Source organism: Drosophila mojavensis, unplaced genomic scaffold (genome assembly GCF_018153725.1).
Source record: "Drosophila mojavensis isolate 15081-1352.22 unplaced genomic scaffold, ASM1815372v1 contig_36, whole genome shotgun sequence".
In the NCBI taxonomy this organism is placed as follows: Eukaryota; Metazoa; Arthropoda; class Insecta; order Diptera; family Drosophilidae; genus Drosophila; species Drosophila mojavensis.
Genome location: NW_025318858.1, coordinates 20,628,010 through 20,648,080, shown reverse-complemented (window position 1 = coordinate 20,648,080; position 20,071 = coordinate 20,628,010). Strand labels below are relative to the sequence as shown.

Here is a 20,071-nt window from a genome sequence, read left to right as displayed (position 1 = left end):
CACCCCATTGCCAATACACTAAAAAACACCATATTCCCCACCACACACCTCGGGCAACAAGGGGCATGACTGTTTGCACAACATGTTTAATATGATTGCTGAACCCGTTTCGAGTTTTATGTAGTTATTTTTGTTACAATTTTTGCCCGCTTTGGGTTTGGCCAATCAAGTGCGGAAGTGCAGAGCAGACAGTGAAACAGAGAGAAAGACAGGCAGACAGAGAGAGAGGGAGACAGACAGACGGAATTCGAAAACTTTGCATATTTAAATAATAAAAAGTGCAATTGGAAAGGTAAACAATTTAAAGTTTAATCGTTACGACATTTAACGCTTTATTTATTTATTAATTGATTTCCAATGCACGCTATAACTGTATCTTTAGTTTTATGGCACGTTAAAGCCGTTATCAACTTGAACTGACTTTTAATAATGCAATTTATTTTTGTGTCTCTTTCACAGCCTTTGACAACAACAATCATCATACGCCGCTCGTCTCCGCCCATCGAAAGGTGAGTCTCACTGTTGCTTTAGTTTTATTTCAGCTTTTTTACGGCTCGTTAAGAGTTTGAAATCTTTCACGTGTGTCACCACCATCGAACCAAACCACTAAAACCACAGACACAGTTGAACTTTCCAAGTGCTTACCGATTCCAGATTAGAATTATGGCTCGTTAAATCTCCGTAAATGAGCTCACTTCGCTCTATACATGTAGGCAGTATCCATTTGATCTTGTAGCTGAGCTTTAAGGTTCCGGCTCGAGTTTTAATTAAGCTTTTAATAGTTGTCATAGTAATACCAGATAGTTCTCCAAATGACTGACACATGTGTGGTAATAGAATTGCTAAATTAAAGCTGATTTTGTTTACTTTTCAATAAACAAATCAATTGTAAGCAATATTTTTAGCAATGAGCTGGACTGTGAAATATGAAATATTAAATATAATGAAAATAAATATAAATAAATATAAGAAAATATTAATATTTACATTGTTATATAACGAATATTTGCCAGAAATCGCAATGCTAAAGATAAAATATTCAATAAACAATTAATTTAAATAATAGCAATACTAATATTAATCTTCACAATATTTAGTTTCAATACTTTGAGTTCATTTAATATATTAGGGCACCTCAAAACCTTGAATCAAGACAAAAACCTTGATTTCACCTAAACAAAGAAAGAAGTTAAAGCTCTCTTTTTCTGCATCATACGACTTTTCCCAACTATAAATATGATTGAATATTTCTGCTAGCTACCCATATAATATTAAGAACCCTTTCAGATTGTATGCTTATTAATATTTTTCCTTTGCCTCACACACACATTCATTAGATTCTTATAATTACAAGAATTTGAAGGTACTCGAAGAATGTGCAGGTTTTTTTTCCTACTGTTTTGTTCTCACATATAACAAGACAATGGAATTGCCTTATGCTAAGCAGGGAGAACAGCGAACGACCTCCATTGAGTAGGCTGCATATTTCTCACATGCACACACCCATTACAGCAACAGCGATAGTTAATTGAAAAGCAGCAACACTGCATGAGCAACAACAACAGCAGCAACAACAACAACAACAACAACAACAACAACTGAAGCTAAAAGATACATTAAATGAAGGCGTAGAGAAACTCGCGCTTCCATGTTACGAACTTCGTAGGCAGCTGCTGCGGCTGCTTTGTCTGTTGTAAATGCAGGCGTTATATGTTGCCGATGTTGTTGTTGTTGTTGTTGCTGATGTTGCTGTTGCAGTTGCGAGTAGTTTTAATTACCTACCAATCCATGCCTGCCCCCAAAACCTACCAACAACAACAACGACTACTAACGATCATCATGTGAATTCTCTGCGCCTGCGCATTTCCTCTCAGCCCGTCTTTAGGGTTTCCACTGTGGGAAACATTAGCCCAAAAATGCATTCTTCGTGGCTCTCCCAAAAAATAACGAAATAAATTTACTTTCGCACTTCGGCTCAGCTGAGAGCGGCTGGGGAACGGAACGAAATGGAATGGGTCCGGCCGTAGCATTTGTGTAAATTACCGTAAAATTGGTGGCTTGCATCGCCAGCAACCATCAACAACAATGCCAACAACAACAAACAGCAGCAGCAACAACAACAACAATACTTTCACACATTATGCCTTGGCAGCTGTTGTCCATTTTGTTTTATAGCCTGCTAAAAATTTGTGTGGCTTTTTTTTCACATTTTCTGGCGCTTTGTCACGCTATGCGGAAAATGGAAAGCGGCTCTAGAACCCTTTGGGAATTATATGCCTTGTAAGGGATAGCATAGGTGTAATATAGAGTTAAGTATTAGGAATTTATAAGTGGGAGCCAGAACATTGAGCGAATGAGTGATATTAATATGATCGAATTAACTAAAAACTAAAAATATAATGAGATTTAATTAAATTAGAAAAGTAATTGAAAATTACAAATTGCTAGCTATTTATTATTTATTCGTCTTAATCAGCCTATCTCTCTCTCTCTCTCTCTCTCTCTCTCTCTCTCTCTCTCTCTCTCTCTCTCTCTCTCTCTCTCTCTCTCTCTTTTATTTTATTGATCTATAAAGATAATTTTACACTCACATACCGCAGCTTAAAAACATCATCTTATTAAATCATTAAATCTCATTTAATTGTCTGAACGCAGAGTACTTAAAAGATCTGTATAATCATTCGATTAATCAATACAATTTCCATGACTTCATTAAAACTGCTCTCTAAAACATTTCATCTGATATATGGCTATAAGGAATTTGTTTATATATTCCATTGCAATTGTTGTACTGAAAACCTTTCGCTGAAATGGTACTTCAACTTCACAAAGCAATTTTCTCTAATTACTCAGAAGCATTTTCATATTTGCTAAGCTTTCCAAACGAGAACGAAAATACACTTTCGGTCCGAGTTTTTAGGGATTTCTGAAAGTCTCTTATGCAAGAATCATTTCAACCCCAAACAATGACAGTCGAGGGGTTAGAATTGTGCCTCGTGTCCAGTGCAGGCTAAATTGAAAAATATTTCAGCAATTATCATAAATTTAGTTTGTTTTTGTTTTCGTTTGGGGTTGCCTTTGGGCCCCCCACCCAGAAATGAAATGCAAAAAAAAAAAAGCGACTGCAATGCGCAAATTTCCATTTCATATGAGTTGTTTATATTTTGGGTCTTTTTTTTTTCGTTAAGCGTTTATTTTAGCAACAACAATTGAAATTGAGTGGCAAAGGCATTGGAGGGTCGGAGCTAACTCAGAGCTAGTGGAACTACTAAGTATTGTATTTGTTGCTTTACTGAGTGCCATCGTGTGCAGTGACATTTTCCGCTAAAGTGCACTCAAACATGGTTGACCTTTGCTTTTGGGCCAAATCGCTGTCAGATACATGAGTTAAGTACTCGTTGCTTGGCCCCGACTTATGCAATCGACAAAAATGACTTAAATGACAAAATCGACCGAGGCGCAAACTATAAATGCGGAACTTGTGGCATCTACATATCATGTGAACATTATGATGCAAAATATTGATGATCGCGGCTGTGGTAATAGCAGATAGACAGGCAGACAGACAGACAGACAGAAAGAGAGACAGCCAGACATTTAGATAGATAGAAAAGAGATATGCACTTATGCATGTTTATAATACTTAGTGGCCCAACAAATTGCTGGCAGTCTACTAACCGCAAAAGTCTTCATCAGGCAAAACCGCTTCAAAAGCTGCCTGCGAGTCGGTCGTCTCCTGGTTTTCCGGATTGGCTCGTGATCAGCTAACTGCCTGACTGCCTGCCTGACTGCTTGCCTGACTAACTAGCTGACTGACTGACTGTTGGTCTGTCTGTCTGGGCTGGCATCTTGCTTTTCAGTTTGATATGTGGAAGCTGTTACCAGGAAGTTGCCTTTTGCGGTTGCTAACCAGCCAAAACAGCAGCAGGCGACAGCTAAGGTCGCCCAAATGTCGCAGCTCTCTATGTACTAACCAATGGGTGGGTGTTGCTAAAAGGCAGCCAAAATTGGAATATTGAAGAATAGAAGAGAAGAAGAAAGAAGGATTGAAGAATATTGTATACCCTAAGGCTTAAAAATTAACATTCAAATTACCTTAATCGATTTTTATTAACATATACATACATATATTTATAGATAAACAAATATATATATGTATCTATATATAATCAATTAGTATTTGGTTTACCCAACTATATAATCTGTTTTAATCAGAGAAGGAACTTTGACATTAGGCAGGCTCTAGTTCTTCAGGGCATATAATTATTTTGTGATTCTTCTGATTCTTGATTCAGAACTCGTTTTTCAGCTTACGTCTTATCCAGAATCTCATTAAATAAGAAAAATAACAGGATTTTTTCTTTAAATAATCAAATTAGCAAATATGTCATGAATCATTCATATTACTTAAATATAACTACATATATTCAGGTGATAATAAAGGAAAATTTTAAACACGAATTTCGATTAAAGCCTTTTGAACAAAACTTCAAAGAGATACTTCATTGAGTAAATTATAAAAAATAAATAAAATAAATAAATTTTAAAAAAATGTTAAACACAACACTTTTGTATAAAGTAAATTGATTAAAAATAAAGTGTCCCATATAAATAAATAAAAAAAAATTATAAAAAATAATATTTTTATTTAGATGATATTTTTATTTTATGATAGTTCATCTTCCATTTCTAACTTCCCCTTACATCAAGATCGAATTGATCTTAACCCCATGCAAGGGCATGAATAAAACTCTCAAGCCCCGGCCTGTCACCCTCTTTGGTGGATGCGCCTCACCGCACTCGAGTGCATGCGTAAACCTTCAAAAGTGAAGCACTCGTTGGAGAGGAAAAAGGGCTTGCCACCGGGTCGTCCAATGCAATGCCTTAAAAGGCATTTGTGGAGCTGCTGGCGCAGCTTGTGCTATTTGTAGTTCGATTTACATTAAACCAATAAAGCATTGCATTGACTGACATATAGACATTGTGCGGGAAGTTTTGTAATTGGTTTAGAGGCTTTGTGAGTTTTTGTTGTTTATTATGGGTGCGGTTCCCTTTTCGGCTAAACTTGTGACCCGCAGCGGTGACAACTTGACATTTGAGAGGCAGCAAAATAGGATTACTTTTCTACACGTTTGACAGCTCTCATAAATTGGGTTAGGCATGTGTTGGCGAATTGCCAAAGATTTCCCCTAAAAAGGGCAGGGCAAACAGAAAATTAAGTAATTAAAACGCTGGATAGGGTTATGACCATATCTGTAAGATTTACTCTTGAATTATTATCTGTTGGATTAATTGATTTTTAGGCGACCAGGAAATGGCCAAAAATAGCTTAAGTCCTATTATAGTAGATCGAGACTTTAGATTGCGTTTCTTGTTTGGAAGTGTATTAACTCTATTTTTTTTTTTTTTTTTTGCTTGCAAGTTCATCATGCTACAAATATGTTATAACTAAACTTTTCTCACACGTCTATTAAGTGTCCTAACTCTATGCAGTTCATTAGTGAGATATTTTAAAATTATTTAATTGCTTCTGATCGCCGAGCTCGGTTGCATGTTTATTTATACAATGAAGTCTAATAGACTTGCGTTTTTTTTTTTTTTAGCTAATTACATGTTAGTTATGCTATTTACATTTTACATGTACAAGTTCACTTTTATCTTTGCAGCTGTTAGGCTCTAATTCTAATCTCAAGTACACATAATCCATGTATTTATATTTATGTTTATTTGTCTACATTACATTTTGAGTGTCACATGTGTATGCAGGTCTCATGTTTGGCTTTTCATATCTATAGCATAGATAAAACATGAGCATACACAACCATGGCCTAAATTGTCTGCGCCAGCTATCAGTTGACGGTTGAACTGTAGAACAGTGTAGGCTATGAATGAGTTGCTGTGATTAATTACAAATTTTCTCAGAGCTTTTGATAGAGAGAGAACTAAATTCGCAAAAGAGGAAATAGATAGATTGGAAAACGAGAAAAGATGCTAAAAGATAAATGTGAGTGAAGATACATTTGTTTGATAAAATATAGAAAATTAAAAAAAAAGAAGATACATGAAGGAAATGGGATAAAATTAAAGAGGGAGCAGCGAATATGGAAGAGAACAGGAATGAGAGAAATAAGTAAATAAATTAAAGTTGAAAGGTGAGAGATGGCCGATAAAAGATGAGAAATGACAAATAAACTATGAAATATTAGAGATGAGTAATCCAAAAGATTTGAGATAGAAACTGAGATATGAAACCTGAGTTGAGGAGAGAGATGTATAGAGAAATACCGAATGAGAGAAACATCAATAAAAGCTAGCTAGACAAAGTTAAGGGGTAAAAATAATTAGTTTTTCTCTGTAAATCATAATTTATCTTTAGTATGTAGAATATATGGGCTATTATTAAAAACAAACTATATAGTACTTTTGACTTTTTTTAGCCAATTACTCAACTTAATTAATCTGCCCTAAACAAAATATTGATCTGTAAATACAACTGACCGATCATCAAAATATTTGTGAACTTTATCAAGTGCCAACAAAATGCGTTCAGTTGGCATCAAATTATTTCCATAATGTATTTCTTTTCTGGTCAATTAAGCTTTGCAATTATTGACCAGACATTCTATAGGTTTTCAAGGTCTTCCGACTATGAAATAACAAAGTCTGAGTACGAATATTGTCGCAGCTCAAATGCGTGAACAATTATTTGCAGTAAATATTATTGGGCCAAGAAAATGAAATACAAACGATCAGGTGTGATGTTGGAGTGTTTGTGTGTGTGGGTGTACATGTTACTGTTGGAGTGTGTCTGTGTGTTGTGAGTGTGTGGGGTTGTTGTGCTTGGTGACTCAGTGAATGTTGCAAGAAGAGTTTGGCTACTCCTTTTGTGACTCTCTGGCTTTCGGTCTCTCTCTCTCTCTCTCTCTCTGCATCTCTCACTTGCATTGTTCTGGCGAAAAAAAGTCAAAGCGCTTTTTTTGGAGCGTGAACATCTTGCTAAGTCGTACCTGTTCCATTTACTGGCCCGCCCGTACTTTTATGGGTTCGTCGGTGCCTTTGCAGCAGCAACAAATGTTGCAAGTGGTAACGGCTGCTGCTGCCTGTTGCGCCTCAAAACAATGGCTCCACTTGGCCAACAACAACAGCAACAACAACAATAGCAATAGCAAAGCGACGCGATTCCGACTGCGACTTGGTTGAGTGCCTTCGCCGTTTGTTTTATGCTCCGCCTGGCTTCGGATCTAGCTCTAGGTCTGGCTCCAGCTCTGGCTGTTTGCCTGTGACCACGCTCTGTGTTATTGCTACGCATTTATAATAAGCGGAACCTAGCACAGTGGGCGACTTCCTGTCATACGCAACAGGAAAGCAAAAGGAAAAAATCAAATCAAATCTACTCTGAGCGAGAGAACTTCCTGGTTAATAAAAACACTTCCAGCTGAATTTTTTTATGTGAAGTGAAAGAACACATTGAGGATACTTCAAACGTAATTGTACTAAAAAATGTATTAGTTTTAATATGTTTTTGATGTAGGAAAAAGTTGCTGTAAAAGATAAAAAATTATATAGTTATGAGCATAAAAACATTAATTTATTTTGTGAAAAATCTAACAAGCATTCATTTCTTTAGAAGTTGAATATGTAGGCCAAATGAACTTGAACCTGCCTTAAGTTACGTCTGAAAGAAATGGCTTAAATGATTGATTCTCAGAGCAAGTTTTCCATCTGGATTAATATTGATTAGAGTAGTTAGATAACATCAGAAAAATAAACGGTATTAAATGTCCTCAGGTTAGGGAACACGCAATGTCCAGCGCTAGGAATGACAAAATTGATGATAGCAACAATTTGTGTCTCGGGTGGTCTGAGGCCCAACGTGTTTAGTAAATTCCTAGGAATACGAATACTCGTTTAAGCACATAGATAATGTTCAGACCACTGTGCGCTGCTGCTGTCTACGAGTGTGTGTGTGTGTGTGTGTGTGTGTAGACTGCAGCTGTTGCTGGCGGCGCATCGGCGACCATTGCGCATTGTTCTATGGAATCAATCAATTGGTTTGGCAGGCGCAGCACCAGAACTGCCAAGACTGAAAACTGAAGACTGAAGACTGAAGACGATGACAACGCGCACGACGTCAACATAAAAGTGTCGATCAACTAAACGCTGTCGGCTCTGCCAGCCCGCCCCTTCTCTCTCACCCCATCTCTCTCTATAGAAGAGCCCAGGGAAAGGCATGGGCATGGAGCTATTATAAGCTTGGCTTAGGCATGGCCAGCCAAGAGGCAAGTTCATGGCTCGCTGAAGCGGCGACGGCGGCGTCTGCGATTGTCTTTTTGGCCGCTTCTTCTTTCTGTCTCTCTGGCAATTGTATTTATGGCTGCATGTAATTGCATGCGTCGTGACGTACATTCCCCGACGCCCAGAGACCCCAGATCCCAGAATCGAGCCCAAAAACTTCAGCTACAAACGCTGTGTGCGGCTGAATGGAGTCCAATGACCGTTCGTTCTATATGATGATTTGTTTTTTGGGCGCCTAAATAAACACTTTTCCGTAACTATTATTGAATACTTGTCAAATATTTGACAGCAGCCGCTAGCTGTTTGACCGTTAGGCAAACAGCCAAGCACTGAATCGAATGCAAAGTTCAAGTGCTGTGCTGCACTTGAAATTAAAATAAAATGCATTTGAATTTCTCTCGCACAATCGATCCAATGGTGGTGGGAACCGCTGGCTGCACTCACAATGAAGCCATAATTCTTATAGCTATTGCCATTGCCATTGCCAGTGCCATTGCCAGAGTCTTGTATATGCTCGCTGCATGCGAGTCGACGTGATAAAGGACTCATTAAAGCATCACCTGAATGGGCTGGTCTGGCAGCCTCCAATTCGTAGTCCAAGTCAAACTCAGCTATAGCCAAGTTGTCTATGTGAGTGCACAAGCACACTCAGATACACATACACATACACACATAATACTTGTACACACACACACATACAAGTTCACTTGTTCAATTGCTTTGCCACTTTAAGGCCTCACACTCAAGAGCGAACCAGTCTTTTAATACACTTTACAGCATGGCAGCTTTGCGTTTTTAGATGTCGTTGGTAATAGGTTTAAGGATTTAAAAAAAATATATATTATATAGATATATATAATATTTTGTGTAGTTATAATATATATAATAATATATAAGAGTGATAAAATGATAAAATATGTGCAAAGCCTCAAGCAATTCTCAAATCTGATTTACTTTAGATAGATATTGAGACAATGGTACTGATACAATGGATATAGATTGATAAATATATTTAGATATAGATATACAAATAGGTAGATAGATGGATAGATACAGATAGATAAATAGATATAGATAGATACCGATAGAAAGACAGACAGATAGATAGATATAAGACAGCCAGCCAGACCTATATATAGATAAATACATAAATACATTGATGCAGAGATAGATAAATAAGATTTTCCACAAGGTGAACGACTGTAGAGAGAATGCAAAGTGAATATATAAGTTCTATCCTTTAATAACACATCCATATCTATTAAAAATTTACTTTTAAAATCTACAATCTATTCAACTCACTTTTAAAAATACTTTCCATATATATTATATTGTGTTAAATATTTCGAATATCCCCCTAGAGTACCTGCACTTCCAACTGCATCCCCACTTTTTCTCTCTCTCCTAGTTTATTTTGGCCTGAAGGCTTTTCTGGCATTGCATATATTCAGCAAAAATAGAAAGAAGACGCAAACGGGTTGCTTGACTGGCGAGTAACAAACAGTTACTTTTCTCAATATACATACACACACACATCTATATAGTTTTTGGGGCCTGCTGGTGCAGCGAACAGTTGTTGCCTAGAGCTGCCGCCCAGTTTTGCCATCATGGGAACTGAGAAGAGTCGAGTTGGCTGCCAACTGGTTGTCCAGTCACGAGCTGCACTCAGTCAAAGACTTCCCGACTTACCATTCTATTCTATTTCTCGTTGCCGGGCCTGACCCAAACAGACGTCAATTCATAAGCGCAGCTAACACCCTGCTGTAATGCCTACGATTCGTCCCGTCCACGCCACGCCCCGCCCCTTGGCTCGATGTGTACACACTTGCAATTTAGTTGCATTACGTTTTTAGTGGTGAGGCGAGATTGGGAGTCGGATCGGATCTCCCCACTCTCTCCCTAGTTTGTATTTCTCTTTGAGTCATGTGCGAGTATTTCAATTTGGATGCTCGCGGTCTGGTAATACTACGTACGGTACTTGAGCCAATTACCCAATTAAACGCCAGGGTTTTGTGCTATCTCATTGCCGCGATCGCCTACAGTTTTCATAGTCGTGGTAGTGGTAGTAGATGCCCAAATATTGATATCTGTCGAGCTGTTTGGGCCATGGCCCATGGCTATTTCTTTTGATTTGAGTCATGTTCTAGAGGCGTGCACAATTAGCGTTTTGTTCGGTTCCGTTATAGCCGGGCCATGCACAATGCGCCCAGGGATTATGTCTTGCGAGTTGCGTCGCGTCGGTCAAACTATGAAACTTGTTTGCCGATTATTATCGATGGGGGGATTGGTCTCTTTTATTTTTCTGCAGAGCCGATCGCCGATCATACCTCTCACATCTCTATCTCTCTCTCTCTCTCTCTCTCTTTTTCTCTCTCTATCGTGCCTCTTTCTCTGTCTCTCATTAGTGTGTGCTAAGTGCGCTGTTCCAGGTGGGCATGCTTGAACTTTGCTAGGTTTTAACCCGCACAACACACCAATTCGATATGGGTTGGGCAAATGAGTTGCAAATTGTTTAGAAATCTTGGTGTTAATGTTGATCAATTAACTCATTATCATGCCATATCAGTTGGCTATAACTATAAATATATACATGCATAAGAATTTTTCAATTAAAATTTCCTTAAATTACGCTAGCGCCTTGCTATTCAATTCTCATATGGCAAGCTGATGCTGACATAAAACAATATTTTTCTGCAGCCATATAACTTGACTTTATGGTGATTCGTTTCTTGGCAACTGCTGCTGCTGCTGCTCTTTAAGTTTTCTTCTCTCTTGAAAGAGTGGCCACTGCAACGCCACATGGGACCAGTCTAGACCACTAGACCCGACCAGGCCAAGCCAAGCCGAGGCGAGCCAGTGTTTTGTCTTGTGGTTTTTTGTCGCTATCAGGATTCACATTGTATGCAATTGTTTCCATAGAAAGAATGCCATGTCTAAATACATACAACACACAGAGACAGCAGCAGCAGCAGCAACTGCAACTGCAGCAGCAGCAGCCACCGACCAGCAGCCAAGTAGCTCTCAACTTGACTTGGACTCGAACTTGTAGACGGTCGATGCACAGGTCTATGCTGTCTATCTGCCCAGTCGTGATCAATGTTGGACCATGCAGAGCAGACTAGAGCAAAGTAAGGCTGCACTCAAGGCTCAGCTAGTAAATACCCTGTATTAGAGAGTGAACTACGAATTGATAATTTTATTGCAAGAAGTAGATATTCATAATGTAAATAACGCGTGCCCAAGTGCTGATTATAGCAGCTAAGTTAGGATCTTGATCTAAGCTAAAATTAGCATAATATTGATCAATATAAATTTTCTTTTCATTTACTGACTGCAACTTGTAGTTCCTTATGTTTCCCCTAAACGTAATTTTAATTTTTCAACAATATTCGTTTGCTTGACGATAGTTACCACCGAAAATGCAAACTTGGCAAACTTGAAGAGAAAAATAGAAATAAATAAATTTAAAATAAATACTAATGCCCAATCTACTTACAGTTAAATTAGTCCTCATGCAGATGGGAAATAAGCTGCCAGCAGTAAATTCAATCGGTATTTGAGTATTTTGTAAAAAGTATAAAAACGTCGACTTGTAGCGCCGACTTGCATCAATTGATTTCGAATAAAATAGGGCCGAGCTCAGATTGTAGCAATCATCGTGGATCCGTTCGCAGACATAGCAAAAGGGAAATGTCTGTATTAACAGGATTAATATAAACAAAATCGTTGACAGGCTGTTCGAGAAAGTCACAAAAGACATCAGGTTTATCAGCGAAAGTCCCAGGCCGAGACCTATCACGAGTAATTGAATAAAAAAGGTGCGAGAGATGACCGAACGCAGCATATCGCAATATCTGAAAATTGAAAAATTTTTTATTACGTTAATTTAGCCATAGACTTGACTTGACCTACTGCAGCAATAATTGGTGATCCTTGACACAGTTTACTAACTGCTCGTAGTTCTGCTCCTCTGTGAGTTCGGGATCTGTGCGCAGCGTTTCGATACGCTTTGCCAACAATTTCAAATGAGTTCGCAAGGTTAAGCTGAATAAAACTGGATAGAGATCGGTAATTTCATCCGCATAGATGGCACCTGAACCAATAATATACTCTGATGTCGCTGCTATCCATAGGTTCCTTGTGCTCGTGCGATAGTCAACAAAGGGATTGTATATTACCCACGGAGTTGAGCCAGTGAGTGTGGCGCCCAAATAGGTAAAAGTCGAATAGAACGCATATGTGGCATGAAATGCCAAAAATACCATATTGCAGCGTACAGCGCTACGATGCACTTCGCTTTGTTGATTGAATTGAATACATCGTTTATCCAATGTATCGAGCATTTCCATGAGCTTCTCGAAGCGCCAAATATTTATAAAATTCACTATCACCTTATAGACTAGGCTCATGACATTGAAAAAGACTTGAACTGAACCCAGCAGTTCATGTGCCTTAAATAACTTGAAATTGATTATATAGCTGGTCAGTATCATAATCGGTAAATATATATTAACCGTGAAATGAATCCATATCATCCACATGATGTAGGGCCAATAGAATCGTGTACCTCTCTTGGGTGGCAGCCAGGCCACGCACTTCATGACTCGCTGCAAGTACTTAAAGCCATCGCGACTGCTAAGGTAGTCTCCCAGAGTCTCATCTCTTATGTACTTGAATAACATGACTCCAAACCTTTTTGTTTTTACTTTGGCTGCTTCCTTCTGACTCCTTGAAATTAAAAATCGAACTGTAAATTGGCATTAGACGCACATAGCTTTTATATAATTTCTGTAAGTTGGCTTTTGCCTACAGAGTTGCGCTTCGAGTGCTCTACTCTATAATCATCTTCCAGTTGTTGCAGTTCTCAACATTTATAATATATGTATACAGTAAACAGAAAAAGAAATTGCATTTCATTAACAAGTATTTCCACTGGATTCTTTTTGCTTATCAATTAAATAATCCAGTGTCACGAGCTAGCTATTGAAAGAAATATACCTCTATTAGAAGAGAAAAAGAACTGGGAATATTATGAAAAACATCGTTTAATTTAACTTGTAAAACATATACATTCTTTTTTGGTCCTAATTAAGGTGTTGTCTATATATTATTATTTTTATGTAGATCCTATTAAGCATAATTCAGTACATTTTATATGTTTCAAATTTAAAGGTCATCTAATCTGAATTTTGTATTTCTTCTAAATATTTTTTTTTTTTTTGTTAACAAAATTTTTTGTTTTATTTTTTCCAGTTTTTATACTCCTCTTGCAAATTTTTATTGCAAACAGGGTATCATATAAAAAATATCGAGGTTCTGTTAATTATATACTAACTGCTAGATTGACGTAACTTTCCACTAAGCTTCAAACAGCAATCTGATTGCATAAGTCTTGCAGACGTGAATATTTAATTTCAAATAGGACACCTGTGTAGGTCCTCAAGAAGACCATTTAGAACTTAAGAGTATCTATTAAAGTATATGTATATCGAAATAATTTTCATTATTTGTCAAACTATATTTTTATACATAAATACGTCTTAATTATATATAACTTAATACTTAAAATACTTATAGATATTAATATCATATCGTATCTATGCATTTAGTCAAACTCTCCAATCCATTTACTTCTGCCATTATACCCATTGTATTACCAATACAGGGTATAGCAATGCGACGCCAATGTAAAGCAGCAGCAAAACGTTGAAATGTTGACAAGGCGCTCGGCGACAACGATTAAAATCTCTGGGGAGCCCAAAAGAACGTGAAGAACGAGCCGAGCGCAAAGAGCGAATGAGACAAAAAAAAGTCACAGACTCGCAGATAGATGTAGGAAAAAAAAAACAAACAGAAAACATGCTCTATTCGCATTTGCACTGCAACTGGCAATACACATATCTGTTTATGTATATATATATATATATTTATGTAGGTATATATATTTATTTATTTCGTTGTTGCTGTTGTTTTTGTAAATTACAATGCAATTTTATGCCACACAAAGGTTCGCAGCACTTGGCCATTAAGCACTTTACATTCAATGTGGCAAGATCAAAGTGGGCGCAATTTATGGCCGCAGATACAAAGATACGCAACGGAGCCAGGCTTCGATCAGTCTGAGGTAGAGATGCGTTTGTTTAGCTTAAATATCAATGGATACGTATGTGTGTGTGAGTGTCTATTTCTATATGTGTGCACATAAATTGATCATTTTTTTGGTCTTTGGGTATTCAGTTCGTTTTTTATGCATTTACGCAATAGATGGATCTAGAATCGATTTCTGCTCTTTTGGGTTAAATGTGAAGTTATATACATAATTTACTTTTTATAAGATGTTGGCTTCATTTTATTCATATTTGTAATAATTGGCATATCTATGAGTTTCTTTTATGCTGGATAACTAAAGGCTGACCAAACAAGAGTAATATTTCTATTCTATATTTCTGTTAGCTATATTTCAGCAGTTGCTTAGGTTATAGATAGCAGGCAGTTGCTTAAATATTTAATAAATGTGGTCATTCAATAGTTAGTCATATTTATAAATTCATTTATATATCAAACAAATATAAAATATATGATGACTATCAATAACGCGCTCATCACTAAATATATATATTGTCAAATACTTTTCGCTAATACCTACTTACCAATGTATATATTATGTATGTAGTTATATAGTATAGATTCAAGATTCTTTTCGATTATTCATAAATCGCCAATCAATATTTTCGTGCTACTCAATGGCTAAAGCCTCCCATCTCTAGCGATTGCAGCACTTGAGCCAAGCCAGAGCAGGTTATACAATTTTAGATTTGTGCTTTTCCAGTTTGGCAGCGACGAGACTGCGAGTCTCAGACTCAATGAGTTTGCATGTTTGACCCAAATACGCCATTGGGAGACGGAGCTCTAAAAAGAGAGAGAGAGAGCGAGAGTGGTGGCGGGGGCATAGATAGAGTTGCAAAAAAAAAAAAGGAAAAAATTATGAATTTTAAATGCATGTTGAGAAGTACGAACTAAAGTCGCAACCACGCAACATGCTCAGGTTCTCTGTTTATCAGCAGGTGAAAGTGAATCGCTGAGTGTGTGAATGTGAATGTGAATGTGAATATGCGCGTAAATGAGTGTGAATGAGTGCGTGGCCTTTTTGTCGTTTACTATCTGTCTATCTGTAGCTGTAGCTAGCGGCATTTCTAATAATAATATTTGCACATTCTGTCGCATTCGCTTGCAATTAGCTCGCTTACAATGCCGCACCCGCACCCACACCCCATCCCAATTCCATCTGCCGAGACACTTGAGGCCATGCTGTCGGTGCGCATATACGACTTAGATATGTATGTATATACAGTATATAGTACTTAAATATGCTATGCTATGCACCTTACTGTATGCATGTTTCGCTGTGTGTATTTTCTTCTGCTTTTGCTTTATGTTTGTTTCGGCATCGACGTGCGAACTAGGTTAATTTTCTATATACATATATCTATATAGCTGCGCTTAGGTATTACAAGTCTAAAATTATTATTTGTACAAAAACATAAAGCAAAAGATTCGCACGATTTGCGACGCTCTTGCCAAAGAGACAGCAACCGTAGTATAACAATAATAATTTCACATTTCTGTTTGTTTTCATCATTCGGAGTGAGTTTTGAATGAACCGCAGCTTGCTTTCGGCTGATCCGTAATCTCTGATACTGTCACAGACAGAGACTGATATAGCTTATGAGCGAGCAGCTACTGTTGCGATTAGCAGTCCATTGAGACGGGCAGAGATCTTCTTCTTCTTCTTCTGTTTGGTGTCAACCTGGCAACAGCGATAAGAATCTGTGCGATAACATACTGAAAACTTGCACTTAGACTTATATTAGTCAGAGACTGATTAATAGTTGACAGTGTGAAAAACTTGCATGGAGGTGTAATTGTTAATTCTTGTTTACTTCAAATGTTGGTGGAAGCTTACGGCTTGAACCAGTTGGGATTCGTACTGCTATATGCCTATTTATTTAATGTGTGTATTTCTATGATAATTGTCATTACACTTTGCTCAATATTATGTCAATTAATTTATAAACATATTCCGTTCTATGGTATTACTTAAGTTAATTTTCGGAATACGTCTATTGTACCATTTATTTATACATAAATAGTTATCAGAGGCTATATATATTGAAGATTTGAGTCTATCGCCTATCTATATATTATATTTTAGAATAGATACATCATATATAGTAAAAAAAAATTCTATATTATATTTTAGAATATATATTTCATATATGTATAGTCAAGATCCATTATATTTTTTATTGAAAAGCATGCAGATATTTGTTTCGCAGTAATTCCTAGGAGTCGCTCAAAACTTTGCTTGAGAACTTTTTTTATTTCACATGGAACTAGCTTCAATTCAATCATATTTTTTTCTCTATATACCCAACTCATTTATTTACCAGAACAACTAACCTACCCCAATAAATTTAATAGAGTTTATGCTATGCTAGCTCCCCCTCTGGGTTTCTCAACGTATATCAAAGGTTAAAAAAGCCCTTTGCTAAATAACAAAAACAACACTTATAAAACTAATTGATGTCTAGCATATATGCTACTTCATAAAGCAGCCACACCCACTCGCTTCCTGTCACCTACGCTGCTGCCTTAATTGTGCAAGCTGAAACAGCAGGCAAAAAGTTTGCCATTTAATGCTTCAATGTTAGCTTAGGAAACTAAAACGAACAGCAAAGAATCGTCGCAAGCAACAGCTAAACAAACTAAAAAGTTAACATGGAGGTCAGTCGAAAGGTTAAACTGACAAGATTGACAAGCGGCACGCCACATGTTGGCCAAAGGGGTGGAGAGAGGAGGCAGCCAACCCCTCAGAGCGTTGTGGACTTTAAGGTATTAGCCTGCCTCCAATTGTTGCTGTTGCTGCTGCTGTTGGGGGCGTATTGTGAACCTTTTTCAGCCGCCTTGTTGGCCTGATAATTGGCGCGTTGCATGTTTGCGCTTTGGATTTCAACTTTGATATTATTGGCAACGAAGCACTACTTACGTTTTCTTTTCGTTTTTGGTGAGAACACGAACTTAACTTTTTTTTGGGGCCACAACACTTGAGGGTGTGTACTCCATATACCTGTTTAATAGATATGCAAACCAGCAGCAAAATCCCCTTTGGTATTTCAGCTAGCAGACAGCGAAAGAAAAAAACAACGATTACTGCCGCAATGCACATGCAGCATATACATTTATATAGTTTGTTCCCAGTCTACCAGTGCTTCCAGTTCTCCCCTTTTGTTAATTGCATGAGAAACTTCCCAGACCCAGCTGATGTACGGGCCCCTCCTTAGAAGTCTCCCAGGGTCGTTATATATGCTTTTTCTGCTTCCCTACTCTTGTCCGCGCCTCACATAATTAGAGCCTTGCTAAAAGAGCATTACGGGTTTGTCACAATGTTTGTAAAGCCCGCTGACAGGTACTTATAAACATTAATGAAAGAAATCAGCAAAGTAATTCAACTATATTTGATTATAGTTATTTATGAGACTGTAAATATAAAATATAAATATATATTGTTTGGCTTGCTTATATATTAGTTAAGTAATTCTGAAAATATGGTTAAATGTTTTTCTTTTTTTTTCTAATTTTCCAATTGCTAAATATTTATTAAATATATTATGCAAGCATTTTCTTTATGAACTGTTTGGAAATTTGAAATTTTTAGCAATACAAACTTCATTAGTTAAAATTTGTATAATCAGTAACCAGTTTTATGCATTTTATATATTTCATTTCTCGATTCTCCAAAAATATGCAATGCATTGCAAATTTGTAGATTAAATTAAAATATTTTAAATATTTTATTTATATATTTTTATTAAGACAAAGAAATGTTTATAGCACCTGGAAATGACAGTTGAAACTTTATTAATTTTTTGCTACAAATTTAAAATCAACAAGGAAAGATCATTAGACAAAATAATATCAGGAGGCTGCATTGCCTGTTGTTTCAATAAATACAAACATTTGGCTCAGTGAAATACACTAGGGTATATAAACTGACAATTCATATACCTACATATGTGCACTTCCTCTTCCTCTACAAAATACTAGGGTATACAAACACAGAGGGTATTCAATATGTCTACAAATATACTGATATATTTATCAGTTGATTTGTTTTCGCATTAATTATGCTCGGTCGCCGTTGAACTCTTCTTGTTGTGAATGTGATGTAAGCGCGTTTGGGATGCTGGCTCCGGCTCCGGCTTTCTGCGCCGCACACTCAGCGCTGAGCTGAGCTGCCATTAGTTATACCACATGCCACATGTGTCTGGCTTTGTAAATGCCAGTCAGCTAGCCGGTAGCATCGCCTGCACAGCTGTCACAATGTTTTATCATTTAATTTTCATAATAATAACGAAATCAAGTGGAACAATGGCAACTGACATGGACGTAGAGCTCCCTCCTCCTCTCCAGGCAACCAAAGCAAGTTTGTGTTTTATAATCCGGCGGCATCGAAATATTTTGGCGTGGGCGATTGAGCTATGATGTGGTTGATCGAGTTTTTTATTTTGAAAAACATTTTTTTTTTTTTTTTTGGTTTCTTTAAGGTTCACTGGCAGCCCGAACGCAATTTGTTGGCAGCTGCAAATTATTATTTAACGGCTTCTTCGGTTTTTAGTGTTTTAACACTTTTGGCAAGTGCCCCAGCAAACAGCGAAGTGAAAGTGAACAATAGCCGCTAAAGCAAACAAACAATAACAACAGCTAGCAATGTGTTGCACTTGGGCGTTTGGATGTTGTCATCGTTGTTGTGTCTTGTAGCTGACTTCAAGTTGAAGTTGACGCCTGCTGCTGCTGTTGGTGCTGTTGGTGCTGCTGTTGCACCTGAACTCGAACTTCAACAGGCAAAAAACTATAGCGAACAACAACAACAACAACAACAACAATAACAAACAATTAGTGTTTGTTTGCGCGCTGTTGCTTCAGTTTCTACGTAGCGTCAACTTCAAACTCCAATTAAAGTGTCAGTTTAATGAACTGACAGCGAAACCAACTGCGCGACACAGAGCCAGCGGCAAGTCAAATGCCTGGACAGACAAGCCCAGGCAATAGAAAGGGCTACAGAGTGAATGACATAGCCAGCGTTTGTAAAGCAATTAATTTACTAAAATGCAATGTCCCTTAGCGTTAAATAGTTGAGTCAACTATTGCAAAAATGATTCAGACTCAGCCAGCCAAATGGCTAGACATTTATTTATTATATTTTTGTATATTATCTGATTTGTATACTTTTCTCGCAATCTTTTCCATTGCAGATCATTAACGAACTGGCGGAAGTTGTTTATGCCGCATTGGATTATAACTTTCCAGAGGACGAGGAATGCCAAATGTCGCAAGAGCTTGAGAATCTCTTTCATTACATGACAGCAGACGGTAAGTGAATACTTAAGAATTTAGTTCTAGAGGGTATTCTTTATAAATAGGTATATAAATATATATGTGTATACTCAAAGATATTAGGGACATTAATCAGTTTAAGAAAATTCTTTTTTAAAATTGTAAACTTTATTTATATATTTATATTTATTTAATTTTATATTTATTTAATCTTGGAATTTTCATTTTAAACATTTAAATAAATAACAAATTAAAACTAAAGTATAAAAGTAAAAAATAAAACAAATTAATATAAATACAATATATTAAGTATAGAACCAAAAAAACACAAATATTTGTATAAAACTAAAAATTTTATATATAAATATAAAAATAATATGCC

General features: G+C 36.9%; 2 protein-coding genes across 4 annotated transcripts in view; one reads left to right on the top strand and one right to left on the bottom strand.

The window, feature by feature from the left end:
* The window catches only part of LOC6577430 (protein spire), a 55,444-nt gene that overhangs the window by 15,554 nt on the left and 19,819 nt on the right, over positions 1-20,071 (top strand). For all 3 annotated transcript variants that reach the window (XM_015165661.3, XM_002003361.4, XM_015165664.3), the window contains exons 2-3: positions 460-509; positions 19,608-19,725. In XM_015165661.3, the coding sequence (XP_015021147.1) occupies positions 460-509; positions 19,608-19,725 (168 nt within the window). The remainder of the gene's footprint in view (positions 1-459; positions 510-19,607; positions 19,726-20,071) is intronic.
* Positions 11,571-13,021, bottom strand: LOC116803839 (odorant receptor 42b-like). The gene is made up of 3 exons (XM_032728592.2): positions 12,208-13,021; positions 11,792-12,149; positions 11,571-11,730 (listed from the first exon to the last, which is right to left on the bottom strand). Exons 1-3 carry the CDS (start codon positions 12,975-12,977, stop codon positions 11,644-11,646), a joined length of 1,215 nt encoding a protein of 404 aa, XP_032584483.1. The 5' UTR covers positions 12,978-13,021; the 3' UTR covers positions 11,571-11,643.

Bases quoted from the DNA above. Each gene is read 5' to 3' on its own strand.
- LOC116803839 (XM_032728592.2), bottom strand. From the start codon at position 12,977: ATGTTATTCAAGTACATAAGAGATGAGACTCTGGGAGACTACCTTAGC. The intron at 12,150-12,207 runs GTAGGTCAAGTC...TTCAATTTTCAG, and splicing joins GATCACCAATTATTGCTGCA to ATATTGCGATATGCTGCGTT. The intron at 11,731-11,791 runs GTAAGTAGATTG...TTTCTCTTCAAG, and splicing joins GCATGAGGACTAATTTAACT to TTTGCCAAGTTTGCATTTTC.